This window comes from Procambarus clarkii, chromosome 1, assembly GCF_040958095.1.
Source record: "Procambarus clarkii isolate CNS0578487 chromosome 1, FALCON_Pclarkii_2.0, whole genome shotgun sequence".
NCBI classification, from domain to species: domain Eukaryota; kingdom Metazoa; phylum Arthropoda; class Malacostraca; order Decapoda; family Cambaridae; genus Procambarus; species Procambarus clarkii.
This window is the reverse complement of record NC_091150.1, coordinates 46909326-46929746: the sequence shown is the minus strand read 5'-3', so window position 1 is coordinate 46929746 and position 20421 is coordinate 46909326. Positions and strand designations below refer to the sequence as shown.

The following is a 20421-nucleotide window of genomic DNA, read 5'->3' as shown; positions in this document are numbered from 1 at the left end:
TCCCAGCCTGCCAGCCTGCTTCCTTCCCAGCCTCCCTCCTTCCCAGCCTGCCTCCTTCCCAGCCTGCCAGCCTGCTTCCTTCCCAGCCTGCCTGCCTGCCTGCCTCCTTCCCAGCCTGCCAGCCTGCTTCCTTCCCAGCCTGCCTGCCTGCCTGCCTCCTTCCCAGCCTGCCAGCCTGCTTCCTTCCCAGCCTGCCTGCCTGCCTGCCTCCTTCCCAGCCTGCCAGCCTGCTTCCTTCCCAGCCTGCCTCCTTCCCAGCCTGCCAGCCTGCTTCCTTCCCAGCCTGCCAGCCTGCTTCCTTCCCAGCCTCCCTCCTTCCCAGCCTGCCTCCTTCCCAGCCTGCCAGCCTGCTTCCTTCCCAGCCTGCCTGCCTGCCTGCCTCCTTCCCAGCCTGCCAGCCTGCTTCCTTCCCAGCCTGCCTGCCTGCCTGCCTCCTTCCCAGCCTGCCTCCTTCCCAGCCTGCCAGCCTGCTTCCTTCCCAGCCTGCCAGCCTGCCTCCTTCCCTGCCTGCCAGCCTGCCTCCTTCCCAGCCTGCCAGCCTGCCTCCTTCCCAGCCTGCCTCCTTCCCAGCCTGCCTCCTTCCCAGCCTGCCAGCCTGCTTCCTTCCCAGCCTGCCTCCTTCCCAGCCTGCCTTCTTCCCTGCCTGCCAGTCTGCCTCCTTCCCAGCCTGCATGCCTGCCTCCTTCCCAGCCTGCCTGCCTCCTTCCCAGCCTGCCAGCCTGCTTCCTTTCCAGCCAGCCTGCCTCCCTCCCTGCCATCATGCTAACGGGTAGTGTGTGTTAGGCTTATCTTCGGGAATGATCCGGTCTCACCCCCACCACCAACAAACCACCCGCCCCCTACATCCCATCTCTCAAGGTCACGCGGTTCAACCGCGTGACTACCACTCACTCCCTGCCTGCAAGCTAGCCTGCCTGCCTGCCTGCCTGCCTGTCTGCCTGCCTGTGCCTGCCTGCCTGTGCCTGCCAGCCTGCCTGCCTGTGCCTGCCAGCCTGCCTGCCTGTGCCTGCCAGCCTGCCTTTCCCTCCCTAATTCTCACTACTTCCATCCCTTCCTGCCTACCTCCTAGCATCTCTCCCTACCTCCCCCTCCCTCTTAGCATCTCTCCCTACCTCCTAACATCTCTCCCTACCTCCCCCCCTCTCTCACTGATTCTCCCCCCCCCCTCATTCATACTGCCTCCCACCTAAGCTCCATCGTCCATCCACCCACCACTGACGCAATGCGTGCATTTGGAGCCAACATGGTGCACAGATGTTTCTTGATTGTGCAGATATGTAAAACAAAAGCACAGAATGAACATTCCAGCCTTAAGGCAATTCAAAATAATAGGAATAATAGGCCGTGAATCTGTGAAGTCACAGTGGGCAAACTGGACCATCGCCCACCCACCACCACAAGCCGGCGTGACGCATGGCGGACCCCTTCCTACCCGAACTTTGTTCGGGTAGCATGACTCCCCAACCCCAATCGGGAAACTGGAAGTTTCGGATAACTAAAGTTCGGAAACCAAGTGGTGCTCTGTATCTACATTTGTGTTCACCATAACGAACCACTAAGCTGGTATGGTGAGTGCAGTCAATAAAAGGTGGCCACACACAGTCAGAAGACGACGCCACCACCCTCCCTCCCACAGCATTACTCCTCCCACCTTGGAGTACAGTGCTAAATCCTGCTATTATCAGAACCCTGGTCAATTTTATCATAGTCAGGGGGCTTCTGTAATAATATCATTGCTAAATAATAGCAAGAATATGTATATTATGGCATTTTTAGGCGATGCTGTGGTCACAAGCTGAACAGCAGTGCTGTGAGCTCGTGCTGCGTGCATCAGGCTTGGCTGCTCACTCGATACTGAGGCCCCTCACACCCAGGAATTTGGCCCACGATTTTCAAAATAAATGGAGTCTGTTTACAAGAGCCCTGATGAAGGTGTGGTGAACCCTTGCGTATCCACTGGCCGTTTAAATCTTGTGGGTACTCCAAAGCATCATATGATGCAGAGCGCAATTTACTGCAAGTCACTCAAAGCATCATATGATGTCTTGCGCAACTAAAGGGTTAATAACCTTTTCTTCTTAATTCTTTAGCATCTCCTCAATAATCACTAACCTGCCAAGAAAACAACCTTTCATTGCATCTTGTTGTGAGAAACCTGCAAAATATTCCTCTGTTGAGGTACTGTCCTCCCCTGTGGTGGTGGCCATTTTTGTTGTTGTTCTGCTGTTTTGAAAGTTCAACTTTTCTACCCAAGATTTTTAATTTACTAACACTTATTTCTTATCTCTTAGTTTATTTTCAAATTCCCTACACCTTCATGTATTCTGGGACACCACTTGCAACCCTCACCCTACTGTAAACACTTAGATAATTTGAATTATCCAGAAGCCTGCAGCAGTGTGACTCTTCAGTGTGATGATGCTCTAGTGTCTAGTAATTACCTAAGTGTAGTTACAGGATGAGAGCTACGCTCGTGGTATCCCGTCTTCCCAGCACTCTTGTGTCATATAACGCTTTGAAACTACTGACGGTCTTGGCCTCCACCACCTTCTCACCTAACTTGTTCCAACCGTCTACCACTCTGTTTGCGAAAGTGAATTTTCTTATATTTCTTCGGCATCTGTGTTTAGCTAGTTTAAATCTATGACTTCTTGTTCTTAAAGTTCCAGGTCTCGGGAAATCTTCCCTATATATTATATCAATTCCTGTTACTATTTTGTATGCAGTGGTCATATCACCACCTTTTCTTCTGTCTTCTAGTTTTGGCATATTTAATGCCTCTACCCTCTCCTCGTAGCTCTTGCCCTTCAGTTCTGGGAGCCACTTAGTAGCATGTCTTTGCACCTTTTCCAGTTTGTTGATGTGCTTCTTAAGATATGGGCACCACACAACAGCTGCATATTCTAGCTTTGGCCTAACAAAAGTCATGAACAATTTCTTTAGTATATCGCCATCCATGTATTTAAAACCAATTCTGAAGTTAGAAAGCGCAGCATAGGCTCTTTGCACAATATTCTTTATGTGGTCCTCAGGTGATAGTTTTCTATCTAGAACCACCCCTAGATCTCTTTCTTTATCAGAATTCTTTAAAGATTTCCCACATAATATATAGGTTGTGTGGGGTCTATGTTCTCCTATTCCCCATTCCATAACATGGCATTTATTAACATTAAATTCCATTTGCCAAGTGGTGCTCCATATACTTATTTTGTCCAGGTCTTCTTGAAGGGCATGACAATCATCTAAATTTCTTATCCTTCCTATTATCTTGGCATCATCAGCAAACATGTTCATATAATTCTGTATACCAACTGGTAGATCATTTTTGTAGACAATAAACATCACTGGTGCAAGAACTGAATCCTGTGGTACTCCACTTGTGACATTTCTCCAGTCCGATACATTGCCTCTGATCACTGCCCTCATTTTTTCTATCAGTCAGAAAATTTTTCATCCATGTTAGAAGCTTACCTGTCACCCCTCCAATATTTTCCAGTTTCCAGAACAACCTCTTATGTGGAACTCTGTCGAAAGCCTTTTTTAGGTCCAGATAGATGCAGTCAACCCAACCATCTCTTTCCTGTAATATCTCTGTGGCTCGATCATAGAAACTGAGTAAATTCGATACACAGGATCTTCCAGATCGAAAACCATACTGTCTGTCTGATATTATATCATTTCTCTCCAAGTGTTCTACCCATTTAGTTTTGATTAGTTTTTCCAATACTTTCGCTATTACACTTGTCAATGATACAGGTCTATGATTGATGGGGTCTTCCCTGCTGCCACTTTTGTAGATTGGAACTATGTTAGCTTGTTTCCACACGTCTGCTACGATTCCTGTACACAGTGATGCCTGAAAGATCAGGTGAAGTGGAATGCTGAGCTCAGATGCACATTCTCTCAGAACCCATGGTGAAACGCCATCTGGGCCAGCTGCTTTGTTCGTATTGTGTTCCTTTAGCATATTTTCCACTTCATCTGTAGACACCTCTATCCACTCTGTTATTCTCTGGAATTCTTATTGTGTCTGGTGGTCTGAAGATTTCATTTTGTACAAACGCACTGTGGAACTTTTCATTTAATGTTTCACACATTTCCTTTTCATTTTCTGTGAATCTGTTTCCCATTTTCAACCTCTGGATATTATCCTTTACCTGCAATTTGTTGTTTATGAATTTGTAGAATAGGCCCGGTTCTGTTTTACATTTATCTGCTATCCCTTTTTCAAAATTTTTTCCTGCCTCTCTCCTTACTGCCGTATAGTTGTTTCTCGCATCTTTGTATCGCTGGTATGTTTGGGGGTTTGGTCTCTTCCTATACTGATTCCATTTTTGTGTCTTTTGGTCTCTGGTCCTCTCACAATTTCTGTTGAACCAATCCTGTTTTCTGGCCCTGCATCTCTGTTTTGGTATGAATGTTTGTGTGCCTTCCTCATATATTTTTAAAAATTTGGCATACATTTCATTTACTTCCCTGCCTAGCAACAAGTCTGTCCAATTACATTCATTAAAAAATTTTGAAGTTCCCCATAGTGACCTCTCCTTAAATCGAGTTTATCAACTGTTTCAATGTCCCCATTTTCTTCTAGATGATATCTTAAAGCATAATCAATGTCTAACAGGACAGTGATCACTCTTTCCCAAGGGAGGGAGGTACTGGATATCAAATAACTCTTCTTCTTTCCTGGTGAATACTACATCCAGTACTGATGGTACATCTCCTTCCCTCATTCTTGTGGCCTGCTTTATGTGTTGATACAAGAATGTCTCCAGAATGAGGTTCACAAATCTGCATGTCCAAAAGTCCTCTGTTCTTGCTTCATAGGCCTCCCAGTCTATTGCTTTAAAGTTGAAGTCCCTCAGTACCAACAGTCGTGATTTATCTTTATCTGCTTGTACAATAATCTCTCTCATGACCATTATGAGGCCCTCTCGTTTGTCATCCAGTTCTTCCTTTGTCCATGTGTTGCTTGCTGGTGGGCTGTAGGCATTTAAAATTATCAGCTTATCATCCTTATTCCAGATCTGCAATGCCATTATGTCAATATCTCGAGGGTTTTCAAATATTAACTCTCTTACCTTCAGGTGTTTTTTTAACCAGTACAGCCACTCCTCCTCCCTTCCTAGTTTTCCTGTCACGTCTCCAAACTGAATAACCTCTTGGGAATATGACTTCATTTATTATATTTCCTTCAAGTTTCGTCTCTGATAATGCATTAATATCTGGGACCTTAAGCTGGATTATATCTTGCAATTCCAAAGGTTTTGACCTTATTCCATATCTATGTTGGTATATGCAGTTTTCAGGAACATGTTCCCTTTTCCTTTGCTCTTTACTTCCCCTTCCACTACTGATCTTGTTGCTTTGTTTTTATATACCATTTCACAAGCTTTCCAGTCCCTGTCACTTTGTAGAAAAAAGAATTTCTGTCTTCTTCATTTCTATCCCCATTTAGACGTTTTGCCTCAATTAGGTTCATTTTCAGCTTTTCTCTGTCTTCCTTGGAGAGGTCTTGTCTTATTGACCAAAATTTGCCAACCTCATCACACTGCAGTTTCCTGGCATTTCTAAGCACTTCCATCATGTTTTTCACTCCATTAAACGTCACCCTTAAGGGGCGGTTCTCGTCTTTCTCATATTTTCCTATTCTTCTAAAATCACTGACATTTTCCTTTGAGCCTTCTCCTAAACCTACTATTTTTTCTATGATTTGCATCTCTTCTGCCGCTTGGTCCACCCTAGATGAAATTTCCTTCTCTAAACATCCAAAAATTATTATGGACTTAGTTCTATCTGCAGTGTTTTGTACTAGTTTACTGTTGGTAACCAGTACTTTCCTAATTACTTGTCAAATTTCTGCTTCTTGTTGGTCATTTCTGGTTTTGACTTCTGAACACACTTCTTTGATAGTCTCTTTCTCTTTTACAACTTGAGCATATGTCGCTTTTATTTCTTCTTTATACTTTTCTAGTTCTTTATTCACCTCCTCTATGTGAGTTGTCAGTGAAGTTTCCATTTGGAGATCCTTGCCTAACTCTATATTAGCTTTCAGGCTACCTTGGAGTTGTTCACCATATGAGTCTATTTTCTTGTTTATGTCTTCAAAGTCACCACACTTTCACTTTCCACGACTCATTTTCTTTTACTAGTTCCTTGATTTGCTCCTCCTGATTTGTTACCGCGTCTGTTAATGCAGTAATAATCTTACCTTGCTAAAGCATACTCCCTTTTAGAGTGCAAAGCTCACTCCTAAGAGCTCCATAGTCCTCTTCCAATTTAAGCACTTTTTCTTCATACTTCTTTTCATATCCTCAATTATCTCTAACCTGCCAAGAACACCTCCTTTTCTTATATCTTGTGGTGAGAATCCTTTGAAACAATCATCTGTTGGTGGTCTACATTCCCTAGTCTAGTGGTCTAGTGGTAGGTCTAGTGTGTGTGTGTGTTATATAAATAAATTATTGTTTTGTTTTTCAGAAATTATTGCCATAGAGGGATGGGATTAAGTAATAACAGCAACTATTCCAGCAGCCCTGCAAGAGATGGGTTCCCATCGTTGACTGTAAGAATTGTCTTACTCTTCAATTATGTTCTAACTCTTTGATAACATTAAAAAAGTCAGATTATTGAATTTGCCATGAAATATCTTGAAGTAGTCTGTAGTTGTGTTTTTTACCTATTTATAATTATAGGAATTGTGCTTCATTTGTATTATCTGGGCTCCAGTAATTCTGTCATAAATTGTTTGATTTGAAATTGTAAAAAAGCTTGATTTGGCATGCACTGCCTACTCAAAGTATTTGTTCCAAACAGTTATTGCTGGTTGTGAGACTATACTTCCCTGAGTTTTGTCTTGGATTTATACGCTAGCCGTCACCACTAAATCTCTCCCATAATTTGATTTGCAAATACATCATTAAGCAGATGAACAGTACCACTATCTTTGGCCAAATTTTAACATTTATATATATATTTCATAGCATTTTCCATTTTTCTCTCCAAATCTGTTTTTTATTTAGGTATTTTATGTATTTCAGTAAAATCTTAAATTAATTTACTGTAGACTGTATATTTGTGCATCTGTAAAGTTACTTATATTACAGTTTGCCCCAATATCAAGGTCATTAATATATATTATGAGTAATAAAGACCCAAGACCTTGTGGCACATCATTAGGGGCATACCCACTCTGATTTTACCGCAGTTGTAAGCCATTAGTAAGCTGATTTTTACTGACATTTGTAAGCCGTACGAACTCGCAAAACCCATCCTTACGTTCTTATTTACACTATAGGTATGTTACTTTAAACTAGGAATGTAGAACCAATGAGCTTTTATACACACTTCAAACACAATAATGACCACATGGGACTGGTACCGTACTTTTGCATTGGCGGGACTCAAGAAACAACCAAAGTGCATGCAGTACATTTATTTAATCACAGGAAAAGGGATAATACACTCAATGAAAAATCTCTCACCAAATTAACAAATACAGTTTTCACTTGGATATAAATGAAGGTCAATAACTTCACACAATGAAGCGAATACCTCACGAGCACACACCACACAACCTGGTTGTGTGGAGTCTCAACCCCCTCTCTCATGTGGAGTGTGGGCAACACTCCTCTCACGAAAATGCACCGGATAACTTTTACACACAGAATCATACTCATTTACCCTTACATACTCTCAAACACAAATGAAACATAAAAATTAACTCAAATATAACAAACGGGTATTTTAGCTAAGAGAAACATTACATTAACAACCACAAAAGCTAAACTTTATATACAAGTCATTACATAATTACCACTGTGCATTTTCTCTTTCTCTCCTAACCAAGCAGCTCTAATCTAATTTAGCATATCTCCTTCAATGTTATGGCCTTTTTCTAATCAACCTCACATGCAGAATCATATTGAAAACATAAAATCAAGATAAACACAAACATAATTGTTCCTATTGCCAACTGGATGAAATTCAATTATGTTTTTTCGAAGCTATCCAGGCTAATATGAATGTATTAGACCCTGGCATCAGTCAAGCAAATGGAGTTCTTAGGCCTACCAGGGACCATGAGCGAGAACCTGGCCCGCTCAGAGAGGCATGAGGAGCAATGTCCTATAGAAACCGCAGTGTGGTTGGAAGCATTCTTTGTCTGCAATCGACCGAGTCAGGCATCCAGAAAGGTAGGCCCCAAACTAAAAACGAGCAAACAAGCATGATTTCACAGTCGTCGCCGTGCTGCTGTCTGTGCAGCTCCTTCCTGGGAGGGGAAAGGGGGAGCTCCAGATTTCCTCGCGACAACTATACACCCTCAGTTCTGTGGCTGATGTGAGACCTGGCAGTCTTTCGACTCTGGCTCCAGACATTTTCAAATGCTGTTCTTTGTGGTGTGGTCCTGTCCTTTGGTTGTATGTAATCCAGGTGTAAATTCACAAGTACTCGGATTGCATAAAATAAAAAAATAAAAATAAATAAATGTTTATTTAGGTAAGGTATGGAAAAAATGGAAATATAAAAACGGAAACCACGTACAAAACTCGGGCAAATCATGACATAGAACGAAAAGGCAATGTAAAGGATCTGGGTGTACTCATGTCGGAAGACCTTACCTTTAAAGAACACAATAAAGTAACCGTCACAACTGTAAGAAAAATGACAGGTTGGATAACAAGAACTTTTCACACTAGAGATGCTATACTGATGATGACACTTTTCAAAACGCTTGTGCTCTCTAGAGTGGAGTACTGCTGCACAATGACAGCCCTTTTCAAAGCTGGGGAAATTGCCGACCTGGAGAGCGTGCAGAGATCCTATACTGCTCGAATTCACTCGGTAAAACACCTAAACTATTGGGACCGACTAAAGAGCCTAAATCTGTACTCCCTTGAGCGCAGGCGGAAGAGATATATAATAATTTACACGTGGAAAATGTTAGAGGGGCTGGTCCCAAACCTGCACACAGAAATAACATCACATGAGACCAGAAGACATGGCAGGATGTGCAGAATACCCTCATTGAAAAGCGGAGGTGCAACAGGTACTCTGAGAGAGAACTCTATCAACATCAGAGGCCCGAGACTGTTCAACACGCTTCCGCTACACATAAGGGGCATAACTGGCCGACCCCTCACAGTGTTCAAGAGAGAACTGGATAAGCACCTCCAAAGGATACCTGATCAACCAGGCTGTGACTCATACGTCAGGCTGCGAGCAGCCGCGTCCAACAGCATGGTTGATCAATCCAGCAACCAGGAGGCCTGGTCGACGACCGGGCCTCGGGGACGCAAAGCCCCGGAAGCACCTCAAGGTAACCTCAAGGTAAGGTACATACATACAAGAGATTTTACAAAGATTGCTGGATTTATAGATAGAGCTAGTACATACAATCCTAAAGCCACTATTACGCAAAGCGTTTCTGGCAGGAAAAACATTAATGACTAAAGCTTAATACTAATTGAGTATAAAGAATAAAATGTGTTGAGAACAAATAAAAATAGAGATAAAAAAGGGGGGAACATGGCAGAAAAAGCAGCACAAATACAATTAGGTCGGCAAACAGCGTTGTTTAAAAAAACAGACATGGGTTGACAATAGAGGGGTAAGGTAGGTTACAGGGAATATATTAGGTAGTTCTTCGTTTTTATCTTAAACTGGTTGAGAGAGGTACAGTCTTTAACATGGTTGGGAAGGTCATTCCACATTCTGGGTCCCTTGATTTGTAGAGCATTTCTAGTTTGATTAAGTCGTACTCTTGGAATATCAAAACTGTTTGTTTCTGGTGTGGTGCTCATGGGTTCTGTTACAACCATCATTGAAGCTTTTGAGGTCAGGATTGGCATTACAGTTCAGCGTTTTATATATGTATAATACACATGAGAGAATGTGCAGTGACTTGCACCTAGGGTTCCCTTCCCTAGGTGCCCTGTAAGTACTGCCCTTGTGGCTTGGGTTGTTTTCCACAAGTTGCTTGGGGTCTACCTCTGTGTGGTCTTTTACTGCTCGGTGATTGCCTGCCCATGGAGTCAGCTGGGGTGTTTCTTACACCACTATTTGTCTCTAGGTAGGAGTAGGTGGTTTCGTCACTGGTATGACAAAACCTTCATTCTCAAGGTACTGTGCAGCTAGTTTTCAGCATATTATACTGGCGGGCTCTGTTCTGCCTGGGTCGTTGTCCTCATGTGGGGTTTTTCTTTTACTTTTAGTTTCCTGTCTGATGGGGGGTCTGCCCCTTGGTGTTGGTACCCATCTATATATTTGGTGGTCCTCCACTAGGTCCTCGTGAGGGTACATGTCTCGGGAGTTAGGCTATTAGTAGTTTGCTTGGTAGTGTGGGGATGCCAGTTAGCAGTACCTTGCCTGGGCTTCCCTTAGCATAGCTTCTAAGGGCCCTGGAAACCCCCATTGGGGCTCAGTGGTCCGATGGAAGCGTCCCTTGGGTCCCATCTTACTTCATGCGAGTTTGAGGGTTGCTCTATTCCCTTGCCTCGGGGTGATAATCACCTGTTGTGCCTCCGTCATGCTGCCCGTTGGGTTAGCGACACCTTCGACCCGAAGTCCTGCGAGTGGTGTTCCTTGCTTGTACTCCAGTTCACCCAATCCACTGATCTTGATATTCGGGTGCAGATAACTTCGGCGTTGCATGCGCATTTTAGGTTGCAGCGCGCTAGGTTGATTACTCACCCGGATGCCAAGAGACTGCCCCATTTTGGTTATTGGGACTTGGACTTCGTGTTAGTCACCTCGACTAATGCTTTGTCCATGCCCCTTTGTCCTTCTGCTGCTGCTGTTCATCCTGTTCCCTCCTGCCCCTGCACCCAGCCTCAAAGTGTCTGAGGGTTTCAAAGTCGGGGCAGGGTTTAGTTGATGGTGAGACTCGGGAGGTTTCGGGGGATGCACCTTCTGGATTGACGATGGAGGTATTCGGATTTGTTCCTCCAGCCGGTGCTCCTGGGTTTGACCAGTGGGCCCCATTTGTTCCAGCTTTTCCGGTGGACTCTGCCTTTTCTTTTGAGGCGGAGGGTTTGGAGGACAGCTTGGCCCCATGTCCTGGTGTGGAGGTTCCCGGTGCGGGGGAGGGGATGACTTAGGGGGCATGGCCCCTATTTTACCTTTGTCATGTTGCCTGTTGGGTCCCTGACACCTTGACCCGGAGTCTTGCGAGAGATATTCTCTGCTTGTTCTCCAGTACTCTACTGATGTTATTACTGTTCAGAGTACAGGTGTCATCCGTGTTGCAAGCTAGGTTAGGTTGCTGCAACACGCTAGGTTGGTTTCCCACTCGGATGCCCCGGGGCCGCCCCATTTTGGTTAGGTGCTGTTCACCCCTTTCCCTCCCTGTTCCCAGCTCCGGCCCGTTTGCGGGTTTCGGCCCCAACTAAACCCTGCCTTCTTGGAGCGGGGTTTAGTTGGAGCTGAGACTCGAGCGGTTGCGGGGGCTGCCCTGTTCGGGTTGGAGACGGAGGTTTTCGAGCCTGTTCCTCCTGCCAAGGCGTCTGGGTCTTACCAGCGGCCCTTTCTTGCTGCCTTTCCCATGGACTCTTCCTTTTCTTTAAGGGCGGAGGGATTGGAGGACGGCTCTGCCCAGGGGCCTCTGTTGCGGGTACCCGGGGCTGTGGGGGATGCCTGCTAGCAGTTCTGGGGCGATTTGCCCCTGCCTGGGTTTTCTGCTTCAGGGCGGAGTTTTTTGCCCATCCGGTCTGCTTGCTTCCCACTTCTGCTGGCGTGTTTTTGTATCTTTTGCGTCGGTCACAGCCCTCTGTTCTGGTGGCCATTTTCTTCTGCCTGTTTCCCGGCGTGGCCACCAGGGCAGCGTTGCGGTTTGTTTACATGTGCCTGGGTGTGCAAGCGAGTGTCTTGGGTGAGTTTTTTCACCTTTTTCAGGGGTTTCATTCTCTTGTTGTCGTTTCTTTGCTTTTCTGGTGTTTTCTGCCCATTTTCTGTTCCTCTGGGAAGGTTTGAGTGTTGATTTTACTCCGGGTTTTCTGTTTTGTCTGTTTTGGGTCTGGGCCCTAGGGTTTGGGCTCAGTGTCCCTGTCTGTTTTGCTTCCTCCCACACCTTGTCCCTCGGTTTTTGGTCTGTTTTGACTGTTTCTTTGGGAGTTCTGTCTGGGGGCTGTGCTTTGCCTTTCTGTGGTGTATCTCCGCCGGCAAATGTGGTGATTTGGGCTCCCCCTGGTTCGATTCCGGGTTCCTTTGGGTACTTTGGTTTCGTTCCGGAGGTTTCTTCCTCTTGGGCCCCCTTTGTGGGTTCAGGTGGCTTTGTTTCCTCGTGTGTGACCCGGTTCTACCTTTTGGGGTTCCGGGGTCTTCCTGGCTTGCAGACTGATCTTTTTGGGTCTTGGCACGTGTTGTGGCTGTGCTGGGACTTTGGAGTTTTGTTGTCGAGGTGAGCCTTTTGATGCAGTCTTGTGCCTTCTTCGCCTAGCCGGTGTGGTGCTCTCTGCCCACTGGTTGGCGGCTTGTAATTTTCTTTTCACGTGTGTGTGTGTGTGTGTACACATGTAGATGTACATGTGTACACTGTGTGTGTGTGTAATTACCTAGTGTAGTTACAGGATGAGAGCTATGCTGGTGGTGTCCCGTCTTCCTGGCACGCTTTGTCATATAACGCTTTGAAACTACTGACGGTCTTGGGCTCCCCCTGGTTCGATTCCGGGTTCCCTTCGCTGTTGATGGGGCGCTGGGGGAGCAGCTTGCTCTGTTGACTCTCGCATTGTCCCGCAGTTAGTGGATGCTTTTGGTTGTCTTCCGGCCTCTGGTAGCGGCGGCGGACGGCCTCTTCCCCTTTGGGGGGTTTAGGGCTGACGGGGTGGGCTTCTTCCCCTGCGCTTCTTCATGTCATCTTAGCGGGTGCGTTGGACGTGGTCAATCCGCCCCATCCTTCTGGGGTTTCCGTCTGCTCTATGCAGACACAGGCCTGGCGAATCTGCAGTTCTTCTGGACTTCTTCAGTCTTCGCCCTGGATTCTATGCCCTCACCGGAGGACTGTTGTCTCAGGTCCGGCTTCTGTTTGGGCCTGGTGCCTGGATGGTGGCCCTGGACCTCCAGGTCCATTCTTAGCACGTTCTTCTCCAGTTTTCTGGGACTGGCACAATTGGTGGTGGGGCTTCAGGCTTGCCGCTTTTGTTGCCTTCCCTAGTTTGTAATTGGCACTTGGTGTATTTACACATCTTTACCGGATCTTGGTGCCCTGTCTGAGTCTGCTTGGGATTCGGTGTCTGACCTACCTTGACGACTGTTTGGTGTGGGCTCCCAATCGGTCTGCTTGTCTGCTCACCAGGTGTGTGGTTCTTTCCAGATTGCTGGGTTTGGTTTCCTGGTGATCTGGGGGCCATTCCATCTGTTTCTGTCCTGGGTTCGGACCTGGCTGGGTCTTGTTTAGGGGTCTTGGGCCACTCCTTGTCGTTCCCTCCAGAAGTGTTGCTGCGGCTGTGGTCCCGTGTTCGGCTGTTCATGAGGGGATCCCGGGTTGCTCGGCGGTTGCTCGAGCAGTTGTGCGGGAGTCTGAACTTCGATGTGCTGGTCTGCCCGCAGGGTCGGGTTTGGCTTCGGCGTCTGTTTGGTTCCTTCGGAGACTCCCCTTCCTCCTCTCTTGCAATCATTGGGTTCGTTCCTCCGGGGATATTGTGTTAGTGCTGCGTCACCAGCTTCCTCTTTGGGGTTTTCGGGGTTCCGTGCCTTGGCACTTCTCTGAGCCTTTGCTCGATGTGTTCACGGACCGGTCATCTCTCGGCTGGGGTTTTGTGACCAGTGCTCACTAGGTCGGCTGAGGATGGTGGGGTCTGTCCGTCCGTCGGGCTCACAGCATGGTTCGGGAGTTCATGGCTGTCTGGTTTGCGCTTCGGAGGGTTCGGGTCACTTGGTGCTCTACTATTCAGCTCCATTCGGACTGTTCTCTGGCAGTTCTTTGCCGGATCCACGGGGTTTCTCTTAGGTGTTTGGCTTTGGGGTTGGTCCCTTCGAGTGGCTCGTTTACTGGATTCTCGGGGTTTGGCTAACAGTGAGGTTTATGTCCGGGGTGTCTCCTACGTCCTGGCGGACAGCCTGTCTCGGTTCATTCCTCTGTTAGCGGATTGGTCAGTCGTCGCCGATTTGTTTTGTTGGCTCTGCCGGACGTATGGACTCCTGGCCATGGGCGTCTTCGAGTCGGCGTGGCCTAGGCGTCGCCCATTTTATGTGGCGCCCTTACCCACCTGCGAGGCGTTCACTGTGGATGCCTTTCGGCAGGACTGGTCGAGGTTGGGGGTACCTGTTCCTCTTCTTCCGGTCCAGCTGTTGCTTCGAGTTCTGGCTCGGTTGGAGCCCATTCCAAAGAGAGTAGTCCTCATGGCCCCTTGGTGGCCGGCCCAGCTTTATTTTCAGACGATGCTTGATAGGTGTCCAAACCCAGGGCGTTTTCCCGCGGCTCCGCCTCTTTCGGCAGGTCGGACTGGTTCTGTATGTGACTGGTTCGGCCTTCTCCTCGGCTCTTCGCGTTTGTTATTTTGACGCGGGTATTACCATCTCTGTGGTGATCAGGTGGCTTTGTCGACCTCTTCGCATAGGCGTGGTTGAGGCATCTTCCAGTGTATGTGGCACCCTTCCGGGACCGCGAAGCCGTTGGGGGTCAATGCCTTTCGGCTGGACTGGTCGAGGTGGGGTTAACTGTACCTTACCTGGGAACAGTAGTCTTGTTTGCTCCTACGTTGCCGGCTAGCTCTGGTTTCAGGCTCTTCTTACTCGATGTCCGAACCCGAGGGTCTTCCCGCGGCTTCGCCTCTTTCAACAGATCGGTCCAGTCCGGTACGTGGCTGGTTCGATCTTCTTCCTTATCCTTTGCGTCTGGTCTTTTTGAAGCGGGTTTATCACCACTTGTATGGTGATCAGGTGGCTTCATTTATGGTGTCCCACCTGTAAGTTTCATCTTCACGGCAGTATGAAATTTCCTGGTGGCCCTTTCGGCATTTTTTGTCTCTGCTTAGGTTGTCTTCGATTTCTGATCGGATTGTTTTGTCCTTTCTCTCTTGGGTTTTCAGGACCGTCATATTATGCCAAATACTGTTGCCTCGTATTGTGCGGCGATGGCAGAGCCGCTGCAGCCTCCATTCGGGGTGGATGTCACTTCTGCTCCGTTTTGCAAACTTTTTTGGGCATTGTTTCTCCTCTGGCCTGTCATGCCCCGCCTGAGCCATCCTGGTTGTTGGACCGGGTGCTTTCTTTCCTCTCCTCTCCTCGGTTTGTGGTGGCCCCTCTTGGTTCAAGACTGTTATTCTAAGGCTTTTTTTTTTTATTTTTTTATTTTTTTTTTGGCATTGGACTCCGGGGCTGGGTTGGGGAGTTTTGTGCTCTCCTCCAGCACAAACGTTTCTGCTTTTTCTGTCCTGGTGGGCGTTTCGTTCATTTGCAGCCATCTCCTTTTCTGGCGAAGAATGAGTCTGCTGCAAGCCAAGGACACCATCGGAGCTTTTCGATGGTGTCCTTGGGTTGTTAATGCTTGGTTGGTTCGGCGGGGGACGCATTATGTTTAGTGTCTGGTTGCGACTCTTCGCCGTTATTTGCATGCCACGGCCTCCATGGCAGGGGATGCGTTTTGGGTGGACCTAATTTCTCTTCTTCCCTGTTCCAGGGCGCGGGTCTCCCAGGTCGTCCCCAGGATTATTAGGTCCAGCCAGCCTGCGGTCTATTCCCGTGCCCTTAACGTTTGTAAGTTCGCGGGCTAACCGGGGCTAACATTTGGGGCTTTTGGAGGTCGAACAAGGTCCTGGTCGCACGGTACCTCGTTAATGTTCCTAGCTCGTCTTGGGCGTTTATGCCTTTGGTCGCATGTTGCAGCTAGTTGTCTTGATTTCTAGTTGAGGAGTGAGCGACGACCGCCTCTCCGCTAAGTTTTTTCTTCTTCATCTTTGGTTAGGTAGCACCGGGGAGCTGAAGGGGTTCTCCACAGAAAGCGTTGAATGTAATGAAACGCCATTTTCTTGGTGAGACCCGGAGGCTCCCTGGCATCCCTCCCTCTGGTCAAATTTTTTTTTCGCATTTTTGATACTCGGCTTATGAACTGATGAGAATAGGCGGCATGGAGGTCTGGGACCCCCCCCCCCCCCTTTCCCACTCCCAGGGATGGGGGGGGGGGAGGAGGAGCGCAGACGGATGCACTGCGGTGGTGGTGACATCATGTGTGTTTGCTTGTTTTTGATTTGGAGTTTTGTTTGCTAGTTCGGCTTTTGCAATTTTTGACCAGCAGTAGTTTGTTTTGGAATTCCTGCCTTTCTGGGTGCCTGACCTGGTAGATGGCAGATAAAGACTGCTCCCAAGTACATGGGAGTGTCTTTAGGCCATTGCTTCTCGTGCCTCTCTTGAGGGGTTCCAGGTTCTGGCTTTGGTCCCCAGTAGGCCTAGAACTCCTTCGATTGACTGTTTCCACAGTCTAATATATGCACATCAGCCCGGTATAGTTCTGGGAAGCCTCTGGGTTTCACCCAGAAAATGGCGTTTCATTACATTCAACATTTTTTTATTGGATTTGGTCTAGTTTAATTAAATTTTAATTAAATTTGATAATAACATTAATAACAGAATTAAAATATAGTTTGGAATTATTATACGTTTTTAAATTCTATAGTTTAGATCATGAGATATGTTGGAATAGAGATTGGAGTTACCTTTCTTGATTGGTATGTGATCAAACCACATTTAGTGTATTATAATACATGGGCATCCTTTCGTATATATTTTACTGGTTAAAATTAATTTAAAAATAATATCAGGAGGCTAATGACAGTTACTTTAATATCTTATTTCTTTATATCATAATATTATAGGCAGTTATAATTTTATCATAATTTACAGAATCGTGGCAATGTAGATCTGGGGGTTGAGGGTGTGTGGGCAGTGAGACCCAGTGCCACTCAGTCCAGTCTACCCTCAGCTTCAAATGTTGTGAATGACCCTGTGCCATGTTCCCTAAGAGGTGGGGCATATTGTCCCCCTACTCCTCAGCCATCATCTGTGGTAAGTGATCTGGTTGACAACATGTTGGCCAAACTTGAAATATGTTTAAAATGACAGAATGAGATGAAGATAGAACTGCTATATGTAAGTTAGGATGTGCAGGTTTACAGATAAATGTGTGACCAAAAAATAGTATGGAAGAGAATATAGTGGTGAATGGAAGTGTGTGAGCAGTGGTAGGTAGAAATTAATAATGGTCAAAGCTGAGAAGGGAGGGTAGTCCACCATGAAAGATTACAAACCCCTTTTCAGTACTTTTGCATGACTTTAGGGAGGAAGAAGATAAAGAATAATAGGTAGAGCTGTAGGCTGGCTGACAGTGGCAGTAATGAAGCAAGGTAAGATTCACTAAAAATATGATAATTATTGGGAGATTTCTAGGTTAGGTACATGATGAAAGCCTCCTGTAGAGAGAAGGATGTGGGTGTGCTTACCAGGGCTTGGGATTTATGGAGTGGTCTGTAGAAAAATCATTGAGGCTGATTATGGGAACATTTACAGTATCTTTATAGATAATACATCTATTGTTTATTCATTGACAACAGGGGACAAAATTTAACATATATGCAATGGGTGTAATGTGTATTTCTAGGGGAGTGTTGGCAGCCTTATTGAACTTATTTTAGGGTGCTGTTGAGATGACTGAACAAGCATTAAATTGTTAGAGGGTAGGTGCTGGAAAAGGTAACGAGATTATTATTAGCTTGATGGAGTCATACATTACCTTTAATAACTGATGAATAGCTAAATGATGAAAACATGATATTAACAAAATGAGGAAACAGTAAAGTTTATTTGCAGGTATACTACTCAAATACTAAAAGTAGTACATAGAAAATAGGTGATTTGAGGGCACTTGTGATGATGAAAGAAAACAGCGTTGAATGTAATTAAATGCCATTTTCTGGGTGAGTCCCGGAGGCTCCTCGGAGCTATCCAGGCTGAATGGATATGTATAACTTTCTGGCATCAGTCAAAGTGCTAGGAGTTCTTGCCTACCGGGGACCACGAGCCAGAACCTGGGCCCCTCAGAAGAGGCAAAGGAAGCAATAGCCTATAGAAGCCCCCTTGTGGTTGGGAGCATTCTATGTCTGCCATTGACCGGGATAGGCACCCAGAAAGGTAGGCGCCCCAAAACAAACCCCTATTCTGGTGAAAATATTGCTACCTAAAACCGAACGAGTGGACAGAACTCCCCAAACAAAATTATCAAAACTAGGAGGGGAAAGGGGAAGCCCCAGACCCTCCACGCCGGCGATCCAACTGGCAGTTCTTAGGCTGGATGTCAAAATATGCGAAAAACGCCGCCGACCAAAGGGAGGGAGGGATGCTGGGGAGCCTCCGGGACTCACCCAGAAAATGGCGTTTCATTACATTCAGCGCTAGTTTTCTGGGGGGAGCCCCGTCGGCTCCCCGGAGCTACCTCACCACAGATAAGGAAAACAGGGAAGGAACTGGGAGGCGGATGCCACGCGCCCCAAATTAAAAACCAAGACCACAGACAAAGCAGACCAAAACAAGAAGAAGAGACCACCCAGGCCAATGACCAGGACGGCACCAGAACTCAAGAGCAGGCCAGAGGGGGACAATGCCCAGGACAGCAAGCAGAACGGAACAGAAGGAACCACAACACGGAACTCAAGCAAGAGCGGCTCTGCCAGCACCACCCCAATACGAGGTGACAGGACACAATCCCAGACGACGGTCCTGGAACAACCCCGAAGGGAAGACAAGCCAACCCTATCAAAGACCGAAGGACCCTTCGCAGTAATAGGAAAACCGGAAGGACCGTCAGGAAAACCACACACCGCCCCTGAGATGAAACACGCAGGTGGGAGACCAACAACGAACCTATCAGCGCTGACACAAACAACGAGAAACGAGCATTACGAACGAAAGCTCAAAACGTGAAACAAAAAACAATGACCCCACACAATCCTAAGGAGCAACATAACCAGCTGCAGCAGGGAAGAATGACACACACGTCCCTGAGGCATCCAATAGGAGAACTACTCGGGACGTGAACCGCAGGAAAGCAAACACACCCGGTCCGGAAAAGGAACAAAGAAAAACCGGAGCCAGGACTGGAACCCAGCCACCGGTTCCAAGTACAGTGGTACCTCGGAATGCGATTGTCCCTGTATGCGAGGTTTTCGGAAGGCGAGGTGTATTTACTCCAAAAATTTGTCTCAGAAGGCGAGGGTTACTTCGGGAGGCGAGTTTGGACGCGAGTTTGTTGATACGCGTACAGCCGACCTAGCGCGTTCGTCGCCCCTCCGCCCCTCAGTTTATTATTGTCTCGCGCTCAGTGACTACCCCCACATCAATTCTTCTCGCGGATTTTCAGTGTTTTGTTGGATTTTTGGTGATTTGTCTATACAATTTGTTATTATATATCTCACCATGGGTCCCAAGAAAGCCAGTGGTAAGGATAAAGGCCAGAAAGCTCATGTGAGGATGACAATAGAGGAGAAACAAGAGATCATTCGGAAGCATGAGAACGGTACACGTGTTGTTGAACTTTGTAGGCAGTACAACAAAGCCACATCAACAATATGCACTATACTTAAGAAGAAAAATAAGATTATGGGTGCTAAAGTGGCAAAAGGAGTAAGAACATTAACGGCACAAAGACCACAAATACTTGAAGAAGTGGAAAAGTTGTTATTAATTTGGATACACGACAAGGAGTTGAGGGGTGATAGTGTTTCGGAGGCCATTATTTGTGAGAAAGCCAGGGTGTTGCACGAAGACCTTCTAAAGAATACCCCTGCAACGAGTGATGCAGATAAGAAAGAGTTTAAGGCAAGCAGGGGCTGGTTTGAAAAATTTAGAAAGAGAAGTGGTATCCATAGTGTTACAAGGCATGGGGTTATGTGATGTGATTATGGAAGGGGACTCCCCTTCCAAACAGTAACTCCTCTCCTCCTCCCCCCTCCTCACCATCTTCCATACGCCTACAGCACTCGACAGCAAGGTAAGTAATAACTGGAACACAGTTTTGTAGGTTTATTTAGATGAATTAGGTAAATTAGGTATAAAAATTTAGTTTGATGTGGGGTTTTTGGGGTAGTCAGGAACGGATTAATTCATTTCCCTTTATTTCTTATGGGGAAATTAACTTCGGAATGCGAGTTTTCGGAAGGCGAGGCGTCTCCAGGAACGGATTAAACTCTTATTCTGAGGTATGCCTGTAAAGGAACCAGTAAGGCGGCAGACCGAAAATCCCCCCCCCCCCCCCCCACAGACAGCGCAACACCGAAGCCTGCAGGAAGTCACACAGAAAATCGCAGGAACTCGGTACCAACATAGAACTAAAGACAGGAACAAAGGAGTCACTGAAGACACAAGCAAGGTGACCAAAACAACACACTGCACCAAACACCCCTGTTAGGAGCCATCGACGCAATCCCGCCAAGTGGG

General features: G+C 46.6%; 1 protein-coding gene across 18 annotated transcripts in view; it reads left to right on the top strand.

The window, feature by feature from the left end:
* LOC123773435 (UDP-N-acetylglucosamine transferase subunit ALG13) overlaps positions 1–20421 on the top strand; it is a 384366-nt gene that overhangs the window by 115981 nt on the left and 247964 nt on the right. For all 18 annotated transcript variants that reach the window (XM_045767364.2, XM_045767919.2, XM_069307078.1 and 15 more), the window contains 2 exons: positions 6481–6565; positions 16837–16998. In XM_045767364.2, the coding sequence (XP_045623320.1) occupies positions 6481–6565; positions 16837–16998 (247 nt within the window). The remainder of the gene's footprint in view (positions 1–6480; positions 6566–16836; positions 16999–20421) is intronic.